The sequence below is a fragment of the Callospermophilus lateralis genome, chromosome 7 (assembly GCF_048772815.1).
Source record: "Callospermophilus lateralis isolate mCalLat2 chromosome 7, mCalLat2.hap1, whole genome shotgun sequence".
Classification (NCBI taxonomy): Eukaryota; Metazoa; Chordata; class Mammalia; order Rodentia; family Sciuridae; genus Callospermophilus; species Callospermophilus lateralis.
The window spans coordinates 129,443,530-129,462,927 of record NC_135311.1 but is presented as its reverse complement, the minus strand read 5'-3'; the positions used below and the strand labels follow the sequence as shown (position 1 = coordinate 129,462,927).

Genomic DNA, 19,398 nt, shown 5'->3' with positions numbered 1-19,398 from the left:
GCAAGTGTAGCTGAGAGATGAAAATTTATATTTTCATTTATTAGCTATTGGTGTTAATCACTTTGGAATTAGAGCTAATTGCTGCTGCTGCTGCTGCTTCTTTTTTTTTTTTTTTTTTTTGGTACTGAGGATTTAACTCAGGAGCACTCTCCACTGAGCTACACCCGCAGCCCTTTTTATTTTTTATTTTGAGACAGGGTCTCGTTAAGTTGCTAAGGCTGGCCTTGAACTTGCCATCCTCCTGCCTCAGCTTCCTAAGCAGCTAGGATGATAGATGTACACCACCATGGCTGTCAAACAGCTTATTTTTATAGTTGCCAATTAAAAGAGGAAGATTTGGGGGTTCACAGTCCATCTTTAAAAGGCTAACATGGAGGGAGCAGTTATGTTTCAAGCATCCAGACCATGGAATAACCTGAAAGGCTAAAGATGGTCACCTGTAGTATGATGACAATTACCCTAATTGTTCATCTATACTAGATTGAATAAATAATATGCACAAAAGCTACAATTTAAAAAAAATATTTTAGTTGTAGATGGACACAATATCTTTATTTTATTTATTTATTTTTATGTGGTGCTGGGGATTAAACCCAGTGCCTCACATGTGCTAGGCAATCGCTCTACTGCTGAGCCAAACCCCAGCCCCTCTATAGATTTTTAGTGGTGGCATGTTTTAGAAGATTTTAACATGGAAAATGCTTATGAAGTCGCATTGAATGCAAAATTCAGGACATATAACATTGTACATTTAAAGTGAGCTCAATTATCTTTGAACACACACACATACACACACACACACACACACACACACACACACACACACATATACACAAAAGGGACCAAGGAAGTAGCTAATGGAAGAGCACATAGCCAGCATCATGCACAAAGTCCTAGGTTCAATCTCTAGCACCAAACACACACATGTATGCATAGAAAAAACTAGAACCCATTATCTCTGAGCAGTGGGATCACTGTTTCTTTTTAAATCCTTTTTTATATTTCCCTCTCTCTTTCTTTTAACCACAAATGAGCATGTAAAGATTTTATAGGAAAAAGACTTTCAAAGGATTAAAAACCTTGAATCGATAATAATAAAATAATAAAAAAGTGTGCCTTGAGCTGAGCATTTGGTGCACAATGACTTGGGAGGCTGAGGCAGAAGGATAGAAAATTCAAGGCTAGCCTCAGCAACTTAGCAAGACCCTGTCTTAAAAAAATAAAGAGGGGAGGCAGGGGTGTTGCTCAGTGGTCGAGTGCCCCTGAGTTCAATCCCTAATACTACAAAAAAAAAAAAAAAAAAGAACAGCAGAAACCCAACTCTGCCTTGTAAGTTGAGGTAGACAGGTCTTAACTCAGAAACGCAGGCACTGGAGAATTCACTTTTGCCCTGGGCACCAAGCAAGCCAAATGAGGTACCCACAGAAATGTCCCAGCCTGGGCTAACCCTTTTGCCTTTCCTTGCATGGCAAGTGGAAAATATACCCAGCTGGGCAGTGTGACATAGGGATACCAACTGACCTCCAATTCACATGACAGCGATATGGCCACAGGATGTCCCCAACTTGTCCCTAGGGCTCAGCTTTGACATCTATCTGTACCATGGCCACGCTGGCCCTTACTTCATAGGTCATAAAAACAACAGCGCTCCTGGCAGACGCTGGAGTGTGCATTCCAAGCACTTTCTCTGATCCCATCTCACAGATGAGGGAATGAGGACTGATGGAGACGCGGCACCTCACCCACGCCCACCAGTGGGTCCCTGGCTTCAGAGTGGGCTCCCTGCACTCTGCCAGGGGGTGCACCTGGATGAATGTACTGCTGATCTGAAAAAGGCTGTAAACCCAAGTGGGCTGCTGTCAGAACAACGGCACAGCATGTGATTTTGTTGTGAATTCTGATGCTTTTGTGCTGATATATTTAGAACCTTCTGGGGAAGATGAGATGGAAAAAAAGATTGCTGATTAGATTCTGTTTTGATTTGTGAAGGGAAAAATGCCTGCTACAGAAAAATAACTTCCGGCTGGATTTAGCCTCTGAAGGGTTCACAGGGAAGCAGATTTAGACAGATTGGGTTGTCTCTCCCAGACTTCTAGGTCTGTGACCAAGCTAAGATGGGTTTTCTCCTCGCAGGGCCTCAGTTTCCCTATCTGTGAGTTGGGAGAAGTCACTCTGCAGCTCCTAGTGGTGGTCCTGAAGGTTAAGTGGGACCACACAGGTAGGAGTACTAAGTCTTAGTGTGTATAGCACTTGGAATATGAGTTTGGATATCCCTGGGCCTACTTAACTAGTCTGGAGGACTTGGGGTATCGCTCAGGGGTACGGCACTTGGCTAGCACGCACCCAGGACCTTGGTTCAATCCCCAGCACTAAAAAAATCAAAACAGAACTGACTGGAGAAGGAACTCAAGCAATGCTACTCCCCTTTACTGCTGTCTGAATTCCAGCTTCTCAGGGGTGAGTCTGTCCAGAGCTGTGCTGTCCCCACTCTTCCTAAGTTCACCCTTGGGAGGAGTTCTGACTGGATTTCAGTTCCCCAAGCAGCCCCAAGACTCTCCTGGACACCTCTCTTGGTCTATCTGCCAGAAGTCCTCCTGGGCTGAGGGGGTCCCACTCCTCCTCTCTCTGGGCTGGTTTCTCAAGATCCAGATCACAGGGCCACCCTGGGTGTTCCTTCATTTCTAATTCGTTCCCACCTACCTGCCCAGGTGCAAACCCCACCAGGGCTGACCGCCTGGCAAGAACTGTCCCGGGGCAGGTGTGCAGGGCAAGGACAGCAAAAGGCGGCCTGGCTCACCGCTCTGCTGCCAGGCAGGAGCTGGCCAGTCCCGTGTCAGATTCCCACAGGGCAGACCCTGGAGGGAGGAATCCAGCTGCCCCAGTAGGTTGAAAAGGGGCAGGGAGAGGGGGACAGAAGACCACATCCTTCCCCTCCCTTCCCCCAGGAAATTCAGGTACTGGGGCAGGGAGGGGCAGGAAGAAAGGGTAATGTCCCCAGATAGGGTGGGTTGCCCAGGGCCACGCGTGGAATGTAGGGACTTTCATGCTAAAGCTGGAGCAGTTTTGATCCCGCCAGCAGTGGGTTGTGGGACCCGGGACAAGTCCCACCAAACACGGGGACTGCCTCTTCTGTGACATGGTAACTGGGTCGAGGGGGTGCTCGACTCTGCCACCTGGGCGTGACCGGGAAGCAGGTGTCCGGGAGATCGGGGGCAGACCGGCCAGGCGCGGGGAGCGACCGGCGTCAACGGCCTCAGCGGCACGGCGGCCAGCAGGGGAGCCTCCTCGCGGAGAGCGGCCGGGGTCCTGCGGGACCGGACGGGACGGGACGGGGCGGGGCGGGGCGGCGCCAGCGCGCATGCCCGGGCCTGGCCGGCTCCTACCTGCAGGCCGTTGGGGTACGCGTCGCCCTCGGAGAGCGAGTCCACCAGGTCCTCCTCGTCCAGCGTGGCCCGCTTGTAGGTCGACATCTGCAAGGCCAAATGCAGCACGGACTCCCTCAGCGCCTCCATGGCTCGCGCCCGAATGGGGAAGCGCCCGCGCCCCGCCCCGCCCCGGCCGGGACACTCGAGCCGCCGGCCGCCCGCCCGCCCGCCCGCGCTCACCCCCAGCGCCGACAGCACGGCGGCCACCGGGCGCGGCGGCCACACGCTCCGCATGCTGCGCCCCGAGGTGCCCGTCCCCGCCGCCTCCGCCGCGGGATGGGGGGAGGGCCCGCCGGCGACGCGCCACCTTCGCGGGCGGGGCCTGAGCGGCGCGGCTCGGGTTCCCTCGCTGGTCTCCGAGCGGAACCCCGCAGGCCTGGAGGCCCGGAGGAGATGGGGACCTCGGCCTCCCCCGCGGGGAGGACCCCGACTCAAGACCCTAGCAGGCAGGAAGGGCCTCTCGGAGTTCCCTCCTCAGTAATGAGGTCCCCAGTGCCAGTCGGTATCAGGCCTGGCGGTAAAGAAGGAGGTCCCCCCACTCTCGGCCCTTAGGTGGGTCCAGGGGGTGTCCCCATCAAGCTAGAAAGGCTAGGCAGGGGGCTGGGCGAGGAGGGGAGGGGAGATAAAAATGGCAGGTGTCTCCCGTCTGAGCTCTGATTGCCTCTTTCCTCTATCTCAAAAGGGTTGATTTTTTCCCCCTTCTTTTTCTGTTTTTGATACCCAGGGGCACTTTACCTTTGAGTCACATCCGCAGCCCTTTTTGTTTCATTTTGAGACCAAATCTCACTAAGTTGCTTAGGCCTGGCTAAATTGCTGAGGCTAGCTCTAACTTGAGATCCTCCTGCCTCAGCCTCCCCAGTCGCTGAGATTACAGGTGTGAGCCACCACACCTGGCTAGCTCAGGGATTTTAAAGCTGGATAAATGAATTTCAGAAAATTCCAGGGAAGTTTCTTGACATAGAATGAAAAAAGCCATATGCATTTGATTGGCTAAAGGGTAATCCAGTGCCTGCCACACTCTTCCTCAAAGGTTGTGTCCCTTCCTGGGTACGTGAAGAATTGTAGCTTTGAGAGTGCTGGGGATGTAGCTCAGGAATGGAGCATTCTCCTAAGTGTGCAGAGGCCCCGAGTTCCATCCCCAGCACACAAAAACAGAACAGAGACATCATGGATTTGGACCAGGTCAAAACTCACGTTACTCATGTTCTCAGTTGTTAAACAAACCAACCACGAAAGTGACCCTTGGGTCCCCCCTCCCACAGGAGTAGAGAGCTCCACAGGGGTATCCCCTCCAAGCACCCTTCCCTCGCCTTCCTCAGCCCACGGAAGAGTGGGCTCTCTTAGGTGTCGGGTGTTTAGGTGGGGACTCTGGGGCCCAGCACTGTCCCTGCCACGCTGAATCCAAAAAAAAGGCCTGATCCAGCAGAATCCCAGAGGACACACCACTTTAAACCATATTTTTCAGTTTTGGAAAATGCATTTTTGCTCATTCCCAGTGGATTCTCACAATCACACACAGGTTCGAATGCGCGGGATCAGAGCAGGGAGATGACCGACCAAGTTCTCAGGATCCGCCAGACGGTGGCTCCTCAGGGTGTCCTGGCTGCCACACCTGCTGTCTTGCAGTCTCCCCAGCAGCCAGAGCTGTCTTCAGAACCAAAGTTCTCATCTTGCCACCCCTTGCTTAAAAGCCCTCGGCCACCCCTGGAATGACATTTACCAGGGCCCCAGAGCCCTGGCCACTCCTGTCCCTTATCTCAGGCTGCTCCTCGCCCACTCAGGCCCATCTTTTCTGGCATTCACTCCGTTCTTCAGATTCCCCGAATTGCCCCTTCCCCCAAGATCTTTGTAGCTGCTGCTGTCTCCTCTGGAACTTTCTTCTTTCATCTTTCTCCTCTCAGCCAGCGCCTGCTTCAGGGCTCAGCTGAAATGCCACCTCCTGCAATATCCCAGCCACCCGCAGGAGCTCTGCACCTTCTCTATTACAGAAGCCTGTTTGCTTTCCTTTAGAGAATTTATTGTAGTCTGTTAATACTTTGTTGTTTTTATGTTTTCATTGACTCGCTCTTTGCCTCTTCCCAGAATCACAAGCTCTATCAGGCAGGGCTGGGACCTTGTCTGGCCTGTCAGCAGAGAATCTCCAGCCCCTGGCATATAGTAGGTGCTCAACAAACAGCACCCTACTTAAAATGAATGGTAGAACAAACGGGGGGGGGCAAGTGTTAAAATGAATGATGGAGCGAATTGGGGAAGGTGCCTTTATGTCCTCAAGATTTCTGTCTTTGTAATGCCTAAGTCCAATGAAAACAGGGGCATAGGTCTGGGTGAGCGGGGAGAATCTTAAAATTCTTGAAACTTCTGTCTCACTTCCCCTTGGTAGAAAAATTCCCATTGTCCCCCTCAAAGAGAGAAGGGACTTCAGAGCTGCTTCATTTATCTTTGGGTTATAGCTGGGATTCTTCTACACCAGAACACTAGGTTACACCAAGAGACAGGAGTTGAAACAGCTCCTAAACTTCCTCATGCCAAAAATAAAAACTACCCCCCTTCCCATCAGCACCACGACATGTGCTCTTGCTAAATCTACATACATTTATCGCCTGGCTTTTGTTTCTGTAAACTGTCACCACTTCCTTGGGACCCGCAGAGGAGCAATCTAGTTCCCTCTCGCCAGTTTGATCAAACTACCTAAGATTCCTTTTTCCATCCTTGGCCTATTTCTTAGGTGGGCAGGTGGACGGCTGAGTCAGGCCAGCCCGGCCCAGGCAGCCTCCCTAACTTGGCTGCCAGTAAAGTGTCAAGTGTCCAAGGGAGAGGCCCTTGAAAATGAAGCTAAATCCCCGACATCTCCCCAGGAGCCCCTGGGTGTGAGGGACTGTCACCCCCTCTCACCTACCTGTTCTCAGAAGCAGGTCCCCTTGGCCCCTTTGGTGGAAAATGAAACTGAGGCTGGGTGTAACTTGCCAGTGTCCTTTAGCAAGGGCTTCCTCTCTCTCCTCTGTCTCATTTCAGAGACCTCCCTTTCTGGGAAGATCTCCTGACTAACCCCCCACCTGCTTGCCTGCTGTGTCCCAGGACAGCTCGCAGGACAGTGGTGTCTTCCACTCTGGACAGGAGGTCCAGAAGCTGGGTCTGTTGCCTCCAGGCCTCGCCTGAGGCTGCAGCCTCCAGCTCCAGGGCCAAGGCCAGGCACCCTGAAGTCCACCCCGCCAGGCCATCTGTAACTGGGTGATACAGGAAGCTTATGTGCACCCCAAAACACGGAGATGGAGGCCTGTTTATCTTTCAGCACACAAAAGTTGACGGCCTCCTTCCTGAAATACTGCTGCAGGCCCCCCCTCGAGGTGGGGAAGGCTTAGCGGGGCTCCGCTGGGTGGGGAGCACCGTGGGGCCTCATTGGTGAGTGACATTCCAACAATGGCAGCCCCACCCCCGGATGTGCTAGTCAGCCACTGTGTGGAGCCCCTACATCCCCTTAGGCTTGGCCTCAGCGGGATTTAGGAAGGGCAGGGGAGAGGGGCTGCACAGACCTGACCCCCACCATGTGCCGTGAACACCTACTATGTGCCATGGACACCTACTGTGTGCCATAAAACAAAAAGTATCCCTCCTCTGCTCCACTCTGCTTCACTTAAAGACTGAGGATCAGGGAGGAGGCAGCACTTGTCCCCTCCTGTCACCAGGCTGGAGAGCAAGGACCAGGATCTTTTGCGCTTGTCTCCCAATCCTGTTGGTACTGACTTCACTAAGCAGCCTCCAAAGCCCAAGGCACACAGTAGAAAGTGGCCAGGCCTGCCTGGGGCCCGGACTCTGGTGCATGCATTTTGAGGAGGGCGGCTGCTTCTCCGGGTGGGGACCTCACAGAGTCTGTGCCCCAGGAAGACCGGGGTGCTGGGCTGGCGGATGGCCAGTACTGTGCTCCCTAATTGCCTTATTTGCGGTTGCAGATGCCACACCCGGCCCCAGGAGCGCAGGGAAAGGAGAACAACCTTGGCTTTGTGGGGAGTTTCTGCCTTGGTGTGCCTGCAGCTGCGGAGGAGGAATCTGGGCTGACTCCGGGCCTGGTGCTCACGAGAAGGGTTTGGCCGAGACGGAGAATGAGCAGTGGAACCACAGCTCCCTGTAGAATGCCCCGGTCCCCCATGTCCCCACTAGATGGGGAAAGTGCCAGAAACCAGGTGAGGGCTGGAAGCCCTGCCCTGTGGAGATGGAAGGCCCAGGGTGGACGAGAGCGAGACATATAAATGCTCACATGTTTCGACAACAAAGGCCTCATGGCCTGGTGCCACCCGGGCACGGCCCATTTGTCTGGACAGCGTTAGTCACTCCCATGGCTCTTGCGGTTGGTTTGCCAAAGGCAGGGGATCTTCAAGGAATCCTGGAACATGTCGGAAGCAACAAACAGCAGCCCCACGAGAGGAACTCTGAGGCCAAGGGCTGACGGCCACACCCTCAAGCTGTCTGCACATTCTACTCTGGAGCTCAGCTCGTAGAGATGCCGTCCTGTGGCCAAGTGCCCATCAGTTCCTGCTCCTGGTGCCAGTCATTGGCTGGCCTGTTAAACTGTCACATGGCACCCAGGGCACATGCATGTTGCCTGTGAGCTAAATGCTTACATTCAGCAGGCACAGTGAGTAAAAGGTCTACAGTTCCAAGCTGAGTGACCCTGGGCAAGGGACTCAGTGGTCTCTCTGTGCTCAGTGGCCCCATCTATAAAATGGGGGAAGATTAAGATAGTACCTCCCTCTAGGATAGCAAGACCCTGTCAAAAATAAATGAAAGGGGCTGGGAGTAGAGCTCAGTGGTAAGTGTCCCTAGTACTGCCAAATAAATGGGCACGGTGGTACAGGCCTATAATCTCAGGGACTCAGAAGGCAGAGGCAGGAAGATGGCAAATTCAAGGCCAATCTGAGCAACTTAACGAGGCCCCAAGCCACTTAGCGAGATCGTCTCAAAAATGAAAAATAGAAAGGCCTGGGGATGTAGCTCAGGGGTAAAGCACCCCATTGGTTAAATTCCCAGAACTTAAATAAATATATAAAGAAGACAAACGGTCCCTCCCCGACAGGACTGCTCTGAAAATGAATATAGACAAAGTACCCAAACAGTGAGGGGCCCTCAGCAGGTGCCCACCAGGTGTTAGCTGTTATTACTGTGCCATCATCACTTTATAAAATATCAGGTTTGAGGGGCTTCAGTTGACTGCACTGTGTAAAGAACAAACCCCCCTCTCCTTGGACCAGCACTCAGGGGTTTCCCCAAATGGCCCAGCCTCCCCCACCCATCCCCTGCCCCATCTTGTCTCATTCGACACAAGCTTGCTAGTCCCTGATACTTGCCAGGCCCTGGCTACCAGCTCTGAGTAGGACCTGGTCCCCACCTGCAAGGGGCCTGGGGCTGTTTTCTCCCCGACCAGGACTCTGCCTGCTCTACTCTAACTACCCCTCGCCATCTTGGACGGCCGCCTCCTCCTCCAGGAAGCCCTCCTTTCCTCCCCAGTCAGAAGGAATTGTGCCCTTCCCTCCAGCATGCCCCAGCACAGCACCCGCAGGATATTTAGGCCTCTGGGTGTCTACCTGCGATGGCGAGAACCCGAGGGGGCAGGCAGCCATCGCTTCACCTTCCCACCTGCATCCCGGGCACCCAGCAGACAGCCTGCTACACAGGCAGCTGGTGGGTTTATATCCCAGATTTTCACTAGGGGACAGGCATCTGTGATTTCAACCATGAAAAAACAGAATTTACTGCTTGAATAAACTCAAGAAAGAGTCAAATAGGATGACTGTGGGTAAAAGGCAAGGCAGTAACAAAATGGCCGCCACTCTGAAGGGTGACACCCTTGGACATCACCATTACTTTTTGGGGCGGGGGTACCGGAGACTGATTCAGGGGCACTTGGCCACTGCGCCACATCCCCAGCCCTATTTTGTATTTTATTTAGAGACAGGGTCTTCCTGGGTTGCTTAGCACCTCAGTTTTTGCTGAGGCTGGCTTTGAACTCGAGATCGTTCTGCCTCAGCCTCCTGAGCCACTGGGATTACAGATGGGCACCACCACACCCAGGTTTTACTTTTTGTAATAGGAGTCAGCCTCTATCCCTTTTTCCTTGGCTGCCAGGATCCTCACAGCCAAATCTGAAACTCACTTATTGGTACTTTCCTGGCCTTTATGTTTGGCTTTTCTTTGTTTACACTTTCCACGATCCTGATTGTCTATTTCTAGAGCATATCATTTTACTGAATGTAGTTTAGTTGTAACCAACCATGAATCCTGTGGAATAAAGTGAGTTAAAAATAACCTTATCAGGAACGTGCTTCCCCTAACACCCTGTCCTGGAAAGGCAGCTTCGAGACATTTCTTTGGCAGTGGGAAGGCCTGGCCCAGAGGCAGTAAAGACAGACCCGGGCCCAGCCCCAGGTTCCCTGGCTCACATGACCTTAGCCATGCTGCTTTCCCTCTGGGGGCTCTGTGACCCCCCCTCAGGCCTGCTTCCCGCCATCTTCTCCACCCTGCCCTGGCCACTGGCTCCTGCTCTCAGGTACACTTTCTAGCCTTGGCCCCGGTTCCGTCAACATTTGGCTCTATCCTAACCCTGTTGCTGTCCTCAGGGCAAAAATAACTGACTGCCCAGGTGACCGAGGCTGCTGCCCACAGCCAGGGCCGGAACACAGTCGTCAGCAGGTTCGCTGAGCCCTTGATGTGATGACCAGGTGCTTTACCTCTGTAGTCCCCCTCCCCAAACCCCGTCACCCGAGTCTGATTGTGAGCCACAAGAGGAGCCCCACTTGAGGAACATCCTCCAGAGCACCTGGCTGGGACCCTCAAAACTGCAAGGGCACCAGAAGCCAGGAGTCTGAGAAACGGTCCTGGGGAGCCTAAAGACACACAGAGTACCGTAGTGTGAGTGGGGTGCCAGGGCCCTCTTCATACTGTCGTCACCATGAGTCTATCTAAAACTGCTCTAAAGTTAAAAGGTTTATTTAACAAAATAACTGGCCATTCCCTGGAAGAGAAAGCAGTCCTTGACCGGCACAGCTCTCCTATGCTCTCCTCTTACTTATGGCTTGGGGTCACCTTGTGGAGTCAGTCCCGGGAGCCCCATTTCACAGACGCAGAGACCGAGGCTCCAGCCAGGGTAGCGCTGGCTAGTGAGCAGCGCTAAGATGCAGACGGGGCCTTCCTGGCTTCCTCGGGGTCTCCCATCTCCTGTGCCTCCTTCCTGGAGCCAGCTCTCCAGACAATCTCCTGTGGAGCCTATGGGTCGCCCAGTCGGGCTATGGGACAAAGGGAGGGATGTGGCTGCTGGGCGTGGGGGAGGGAGACTGCTTTGTGCCACCAAGGGGTCGGAGGAGCTGGAGGCCTAGCAGGGAATGGTGGCGGGGTGGCACAGGTGCCCCAGGGAGACACGGGAAGGCCAAGGGTATAGGGGCACTGGGAGGTCAGCCTGCTCCCCCTTCCTTTGAGCAACAGCAGCCCCCCCAGCCCCCAGCCTGTGAGTCAGTCGCCCTGGTCTGGACCGCAGTCCCCGGGCTGGCGCTGGCTCTGGAGCGGGTGGGAGAGACGTGCCCGCACACGCGGGGCCAGGGAGCACTCGCCACCGGCCCAGGGCTGACTCACGTGCAGGGGCCCCGGGGGCATGGAGAACCCTGCCCAGCGCTGTCTTGGTGCCCAGGGAGGCAGCCATTCGTGCCAAGGCCCCTGCCTCATGGCACCACCTGTCCCTCCCCATGGGCCACCCCCTCACCCACCTGAGGGCCTCTACCCGTCCGCTGTGCCTCTGTCCAGGCCTCCTGGCTCTGCCCTCCTCGGAGGTCCTTCCTGGTCAGCACCCAAGCCCTGGACCTCCAACCCCACTCACCTGGCCCCTCATCGGCCGGTGGGCTCGGGTGGAACTTTCTAAATGGACTGGTGCGACTCAGTTACTCTCTGCCTCATGCGGAGCTGGCCGAATACAGGCTCTCAGCCCCACCTCCCCCACAGGGACCTGCTCCTGGCCCCTCACCTCTCACTGCTCCCCCGCAGTGAGACTGGCTGCACCCCAACAGCCCAGCTTCCTGATCGCAGGCCCTTGCCCTCTCCGCCTTCCGTCCTGCTTGACTCCTACGTGCATCTCCCTCCAGGCGGCGGGACCCTTCCCCAAAGCCCCCAGAAGCTAGGTTCTGGCATCTCATCCCGAGGGAGTGGCTGGCCTCCAACGAGGGCTGTGCGACTCGACAAAGGCATTTCCCTGCTTGTCTGGGCTTTGGTTTTCTCCTCTCCTAACAGGAGGTTCAGGGTGCCTTGTCTGCGGGGTCACTCATCCAAATAAGCTAAGTGAGACTCAAGGTCCTCAGCTGTCCTCGGGAAACCTCAGCGCATGTGGCAGTGGGCTCTTCAGGAGGGAGAGACCCCTGGGGAAGAGCGCACGTGCCAGGCACAGGTGAGTTCTTGACTCTTTTCCAACTCGGTGTAAACCACCTGGGCTGCAGGGGCTGAGCAACCTGCCCAGTCACCCACCTGGTAAATAACAAAGCTGGATGTGAACCAGGTGTTTCTGTCCCCAGAGCTCGCTGTATTGCCATGATGATAAATAAGGTGGTGGCCTCCACCTCCCTCCACCCTGCCCTGCCCTGCTCACCAGCTTCATCCTCACCATTTTGGGCATCGCCTCCCAGCTGGGTTCAAGGGGCTTAGATGTCTTCTCTGAGCTCCGCTGAGCACCAAGTTCAAGGCAGACCAGGGAACCACAGCTGGCCCTGACCCTGGGGCCACTGCAGATGCCAGGGCACCTTCTCAAGCTCCAGCACCCTTGGGTGCAGCACGAGTGGGCTGAGTGAGTCTCTAGCTGGGGAGGCCAAGTGTGCCCGGACAATTTGCCGATCTAATCACATAAAACTCAGGACAAAGTTAATCTGTCTCATTTAATGATATTTATAATGGTGGTGATGACTGTCCTGCCCAGCAATTAGGCTCAACCAGGAAACAGCTCATGGAAACGGTTATAATTAGTATTTGTGCTACCCAAGTGGGAGGGTGGTGGCTGAGAAGAGGGAAGAAGAAGTAGATGGAACAGGAAGCTTTGGGGACTCCCCAGATCGATGAACCCCAAGCTGACCAGTGCATGAGAAGGATCCCGTCCGACTCTCACGATGACTTCCTGATGTGGGCACTGTTACCGCTTTTCTAGGGTGAGCAAACATGCTCAGAGAGGTCACTTATCCAGAGTCACAGGGTCAGTGGGTGGCAGCCAGGGTTCACCCAGGCTTGCCCGTCTCCCCCTCCAGCCCAGGTGATGTCTTGGGCAGCAGAAGCGACTGGGAAGAGGCTGGGAGGTGGGAGCCCCACACTCTGGTGGCAATTCTGGTGCCACCTTTCCCTGGGTGTCAGCAAGTGACTTCCCCCTTTGGATTATAAGAAGGAGTGTGTCGACCTGGGGGATGGGTGAGAGTGCAGCTTTGGAGCCAGGCTCCCCGGAGGAGTCTAATCCTTGGGCACTTGAGCCTCGGAGGGCCAGGGTCTCCTCACAGGGCTGTGAAGTCAAAGAGCAAGAAAGACTTGGAACCAGGCGTGAATCTATCACCATTTGTGGGGAAAGGACAGGCTTTGCTGTCTGTCAGTATTTTTCGTCTATGAAATGGGGAGGTGGAGGCTGGATCAGAGCAGTGGTTTACAAATACACAGATTTTTAATCCCATGGAGCCATTTATTTTTAAAAAAAAAGAAACTCAACATGGGTGGAACACTGTGGCACACACCTGTATCCCAGGGGTTTGGGAGGCTGAGACAGGAGGATTGTAAGTTCAAAGTCAGCCTCAGCAACTTAGCAAGATGCCGTCTCAAAATAAAAAATAAAAAGGGCTGGGGATGAGGCTCAGCAGTTAAGTGCCCCTGAGTGTGATCCCTGGGACCAAACAACAAGAACCTTGAACTAAGCCGAGCTGCTGCTTCTGTCCTCAATGGCCTCGTGCCCTGACCCTGAACCTGGTCCTCTCAAAGGATTCAAGAAACAGAGTGAAAATCTCTCTGAGAACGAATGGCTCTAAAGCTCCAAGACTGCATGCAGGGTGGGCACAGAAAGTCTCAGCCTCCGTGGGGACAGTGCTCAGCATCACGGGGCGGACACAAGGGCCGTGGCACAGGCAGGCCACCCTCATGGTGGATTCCCTGAGGCCTGCTGGCTGCTGCGTTCAGGCTGCACAGCTGTCCTCCACGGAGGTGGCTGAGCAGCAGGGTGAGAGCGCTGGACCTGGTGTGGCCGGGGCCCCACATCCTGGCCCAGCCACGTGGCCCAGAGCAGTTGGTGTCAGGGTCTCACTTTCCTCACTTGCTGGGGTGACAGCACCATCCTCATTGGGTGTCATCAGGACGGATGGACTCAGGTGTGGGAAAGGGCTCTGAAAGTGGACGGCCACCCCAGATGGGCACTTCCTGTTCCGGAAGGCTGCTGTCCCTGTACCGACTCTGGAGCCACACTCCACAGGGCAGGGCTCCAGCCCCAGCGCCTGCAGGCTCCGCGTGGTGCCCGGTATGCAGTAAGTGCTCAGCAAGTGACTGCTGGGCTCAGGTTTGGGGGTCAGCAACTATTGGCAAGGTGGCTCCCTGATGCCCTTGTGCGGTGACAGAGCTGCTGAAAAGGCTCAGTGCCTCCTCCCGGCCTCGATGAGTGGGGTTCTGAGCTAGCGTGTGGACCAGCTCCCCGGGGCTCCGCTGGGGACCCGTCTTCTGTCCTCAAAGGCCGATCATCTCAGCAGCCACTTCACAGAGGTTCTGACGCCTGCTTCCTGAGCACCTACCACACACCGGGCCTTCGCCACCACCCTGCAGGGTAGATAGCGCTGCCCCCACTGGACCGAGGAGGGAAGCGAGGATTGGAGAGGTGATGTGAGCAGCTCAGGGCCAGGCTGCCCCTCCACAGTGCCCGGGACCAGCAGCTGGCCTGGAGGGCTCCCCTGGGGTGGAAGTTGCTGGAAGGTCTGGAAAGGCTCCAGGGACCCGCCCAAGCTGCTGGGTGCTCTCACCCAGGACACAGAGCTGGCTCCAGGGGAAACCAGGAGCCTAGTCCAGTCACCTCCTCTGCGAAGCCGTCTTTGACCAGTCCTACCCCCCCCCACGCCTCCTCTGCTGCCACCGTGGGTCCTGCGCCATGCACCAGGCTGGCACCAAGTGCACCACACATCAATTTACTAGTCCTGCCAATGCCTCTCTGGCTGTGTGTCCTGGGCAACCTCTCTGATCCTCAGCTCTCTCATGGTGGGTGATAACAGCACAGATCTGGAAAGTGGTGGTGAACAGCAAACTGGGAAAACCCAGTAACAATGGCAAAAACTGACTTAGCACTTACTGCACACCAACACAGGGACTTGCCTGTAGGAAAGGGCCAGAGGGGAAGTCTATTGGTCCCACCCTGCCATCCCCTTCAAGTTCCAGAGAGACCACAGACCCTCTTCCCTGCACCTCCAGGCTTTGGGGTCATGGCCAGATGGCACAGGAAGGGCATTCAGGCCTGGGTGCAGGCCCCGCCCCTTTGGGTGGGAGGTGAGGATAGAGAGGGGCTGTCCTGCCAGGTGATCCTTATCTTTCCTCCTGCTTCTCCAGGCAGCAGGCCTGTCTGGACGAGTCCCCAGGGAGTGGGCATGCCCAGCCACTAGCACCCTGGGGCAGCAGCCCGTCCTGACCTGGACGCTCTCACCCAGGACACATTCTTTTCCCTGGTCCCTCCTGGGCTGGGCTCCCCCTCTGCAGGGTCCTGCTACTTCTCCCCTTTCCACACCTCTGGTGGCTCCTCGTGGAGCACTGGCTGGGCCTGTGCTCTTGACTCCACCACTGGTTCTCTCCAGGCACTGTTTACAGTCAGGGTTCCTCCAACCGCCTGCCGAGGTGCCCGGACACCACAACTGCCAGGGCCAGGGCAGACCTGGGGGCAGCACCCCTGGTGACGGGCAAAGCTGCAGCCCCAGCAGCCGCGGCCACCACCCTGCTCCCTGGGGAGGCCGTGCAGCGTGTGGGAACCCAGACTCTCAGGGTCCAGATCCCAACCCTGCCAAGGCCTCGGTCTGTAACCTTGAGCTGCCCCTGATCCCTCCCCAGGGCTCAGTTTACCGTCATCTGTGAAACGGATTTATGAGCACATTGTTCTCAGGACTTCAGTGACTTCATGGGCAGCCCTTAGAACAGGACAGAAAACAAAGGAAGCCCTGGACAAGTCTCAGCTCTGACTGCCACAGACCAAGCTCACGGAGCGGCTGACCCTGGATCTGGCCCACCGCTGTGTAAAAGTTTTTGGAATGCCAACATTCTGGAGATTTGGGAGATGACATGAAAATCAGTATTTCCGACTTTCCTTTAAAAAAGAAAAAAAAAAAAAAGATGGCAACAAATTAAAAAGACTGGGTGATGCTGGACCCACATTCTCTCGTGGTAACTGCCCACTGCAGCTGGGGGGTGTGTCCCGAGGACAGGCCAAGTCCCCAGGCTCCACAGCCCACCCTTTCCTCCTCCGCATGGCCCAGGGCTGCCCCACTATTTACCGCGCAGTGTCACTTGCAGCAAAGAGAAAAGACACATATTTCTTGGAGCTTTGTCTGAGTTAAAAGTGGGAAAATGATTTATGTGACACTTCAAAATGGGTCAGACTAATCCATGGTGACAGACGTCAGAACAGTGGTGCCTCTGAGGCTGGAAAAGAGGGAACTTTCCAGGGGATGGAAATGTTTTGGAAATGTCGTCTACAGGGATCCCAACGTGCCCATGAGACAGCAGGGGACCAGGAGGTGGACAAAGGCTGAGAGCATCCAACAGACCCCTGGGCACGGCAAATAGACTCTGGGCTTTGAGGACGGTGCTTCACTCTTGGCAATGGACCTGTCAGGAGATGTCTGCAGAGATGGAACTGTCGTGGGGCGGCCTAAATAACACCCAGCTTCACTTAGTCAACTTCAAGATCACTGAGTTTGGAGGTCACACAGCTGGGGAATATGTTATTAGTTTCCCCAAAACTGGCTTGGCTGTAGATGACACTTCTGACACACGGGGTGCGATGCTAACGGTCGCCAAGGTTACATTCCAGGGACCCAAAGGCTGTTTTTGCTGAGAATCCTGAGACTTCCCTTGGGCCGGTGGCTGTCTGATGGCCACTGGAACGGGGCCCTGTCCCCTTTGCTGCCTTCACTTTCGGGTCAGATTCCAGTGGGCTCCGCATACGTGTGTCGGCCGCCCCCTGGGGCTGGTGTCTGTCCCACTTGCCCGGGTGCTTTTCCAGCAGCCACAGCAGCCTGAGCACCGGGAGCCCTCAGCCCTGTCCTGGGGCCCCGATGGAGCCAGAAGCCAGGGTATTGGCCCAGGAGGGTGGCACCGGCCACAGGGCAGCTCAGCAATTCCTCAGACCAGTTGAAGATAACCTCCAGGCCATCGGAGCCTCATGCCAGACGGTCTCTTGGAACCCTGCCCGACCAATGCAAAGTCACCAGGCTTGTGACCAGCTTGCCTCCCCCTGTGTCCAGGGACCAGCCTGGCCTCTGGGTCGGGCTGCTGCCTTTGGCTGAAGTCCCCGTTAACGCCGCCGTCCCTGTATGTCTGTGTTCACTTGACTCTATTCCGTTTCCACTGTCACTGAGCCAACCGGTCCCCTCTCTGGTGTCAGTTACATGGCTGTCTGCATTTGTCAAAGCTCCTGGCCCGCATGCTTTGCCTTGTGTAAGTCACTGAAGCAGAAAGATGGGTCAGGACAGTCTCACATTTCAAGGAAAATAGGGACTGATTCCTCCGGGTGTGAAGAAAACGCCACCCGGGTTTAACACGCCGACAGCTGTGACGGACACATAACTCAGGATGCCTCTGGGAAGCCAGCCCGGCTCCCCGCGCGGTCCCTGCTCACTGGGAGCCTGAGACGTGCGGTTCAAGGCCAGGAATGGTTCATCCTCAAAGAACGGTCCAGACCCGCGGGCCCTGACACAGAGCCGTTAGCTGCGTGTGGCTAATCAACTTAATTAAAATGGAATAAAGTGAAAAGTTCAATTCCTCATTTGGACAAGTCACACATGGCTCCCAGACAGCACAGACACAGAACCCACAGATCCTTGCAGAAAGTCCTCCTGGACGACACTGGTGTACAGTCGCCAAAGCTGGGCTCCCTCCTGGTCTGGTGCCAGCCTGGGCCTCGGCAGGGCAGCCAGACCAGGCGCGCAGAGCGGCTGGAGGAGGAAGCCCACAGCAAGGCCTGGGTTGCAATCCCAGCTCTGGCTCTGGACTGCGGGCCTCCAGCAGACCTGTCCTCTACAGGGGACAGTCCCATCAGGCCTGGGCCCATCCACAATGTTCTCAGGGGCGCTCAGAGCACCAGGGACTAAGAAAAAGCCCGCAGGGGGACTGATGCGTCAGGAGCGGTACCTGCCCTGCCAGACAGCGGAGGCACGGGCGGTGTGAGGGGCAGGGCACCTCTGCTTGTGAGGGTGGCCTCTGAAGATGGGGGCAGGAGGGTGAAGGTCAGAGAGGCTGGGCGCACCGCGAGCTTGCGGGGCGGGCTCCTGAGCCCAGGGGGAAAACTGTCCCCTTCCTGGCAGCTGGATCCTGAGCTGGAAAACAGCATCAGACACCCAGACACCTGCTGTGCCAAGGTGACAGGACAGGGGCTACCTTGATCCCTGGGGGGCATGGACCCCCTACCTGGGAAGGCTGAAGTAGGGACTCACCACGGGGGCCGCTGGGAACAGAGAGGGCTGGCCAGCCCTGAGCCAGAGCTGGCTTTGTCTTCCCAGCACCCACCCTCCCTACCTAGGCGTGACGGGGCGGGGTGTCCACACTCGTCTGTTCATTGGTTCATGCCATGAATACTCACCATGTCCCCGCCACGTGCCGGGAACCGGGAACGAGCTGCCTGCCAGGAAGGCATCACTGAACCCTCAGGAGCACAAACTGCCCAATAACACAGACAATAAACAATGTTGCTAAGAGTAAAAATAATTGCCTCGAACATTTACTGAGCGCTCACCGTCGGCCAAATACTAAGTGCTTTTTCATGCATTCTACCTAATCCTTACAAAATAGTCATATGTATTTACTGATCTGATCTGAAGAAACTGAGGCACAGTAAGGTCACACATGTCATCCAGTAAAGATGACCAGCTCTCAGTGGTGGCATTTGAGAACTGAACCCAGAAACCCGAGTCGCTAACAGTAGGCGGATGGCCTGACTGCGGAGAGGAGTGGGCAGTGTGAGGAGAAAGGACGGCAGGGAGGGTCTCTGTGAGCTGGGGACATGCAAACTGAGGTAGGAACGTCCAGGTGTCCATCATGAGAAGAGCACTTTAAGCCCTTGGCAAGAGCAAAGTCCAGAGGCAGGCGGGTGGCGGGCACCTGTGATCCCAGCAACTCCAGAGGCTGACGCAAGGGAATCGCAAGTTTGAGGCCAGCCTGGGCCTCTTAGCAAGACCCTGTCTCAAAATAGGAATTTTTGAAAAGAACTGGGGTTGTAGCTCACTAGCATGTGAGGCCTTGGGTCACCCAAATACTGGAAAAAAAAAAAAAGCAGGGCAATATGGTTGTAGAAGGGGTGACCTGTCTGGCCCTCCCAGGCCCCATGCCATTCTACAGATGAACTAACTGAGGCCCTGAGAGAAGAAACCCACCCCCAAGGAAGCCGATCAGGAGCAAAGCCAGGGCAGGACTGGAAGCCAGGCCTCTGCATCCCTGGCCACCGATGCTGAGGGCTCAGCACTGAGCCAACTCTTGGGCTAACGATGCCAGGCCAGCTGAGGGGTCCCTGTCTTCGTGCACCCACTCTACCTTCCTCTGAGTCCAATGCGTGTGTGTCAGGCCTGGGCGGCCCCCTGCTCAGAGTGCTCACTACCCCATCCAGGCTGCGCAGTGCTGGCCCAGGCGACGGCACTTCCACCACGGTGGGGCAGGCTGCCCCCTGCACTTGTTCTGTTCACACTTGAGCAGCGGGAGTGAGGGCTGCCCTGTGGTGGCTGCAAGCAGGTTTTGAAGTCAGACACAC

General features: G+C 55.5%; 1 protein-coding gene across 2 annotated transcripts in view; it reads right to left on the bottom strand.

The window, feature by feature from the left end:
- Ece1 (endothelin converting enzyme 1) overlaps positions 1-19,398 on the bottom strand; it is a 95,870-nt gene that overhangs the window by 47,937 nt on the left and 28,535 nt on the right. The window contains exons 1-2 of one of the 2 annotated variants that reach the window (XM_077109972.1): positions 3,606-3,705; positions 3,384-3,470 (exon numbers count right to left, since the gene is read on the bottom strand). In XM_077109972.1, the coding sequence (XP_076966087.1) occupies positions 3,384-3,470; positions 3,606-3,659 (141 nt within the window). In that variant the 5' untranslated portion in view covers positions 3,660-3,705. Of the gene's footprint in view, positions 1-3,383; positions 3,471-3,605; positions 3,706-19,398 lie in introns of those variants that run through there. The other variant, XM_077109973.1, reaches the window with a different exon arrangement.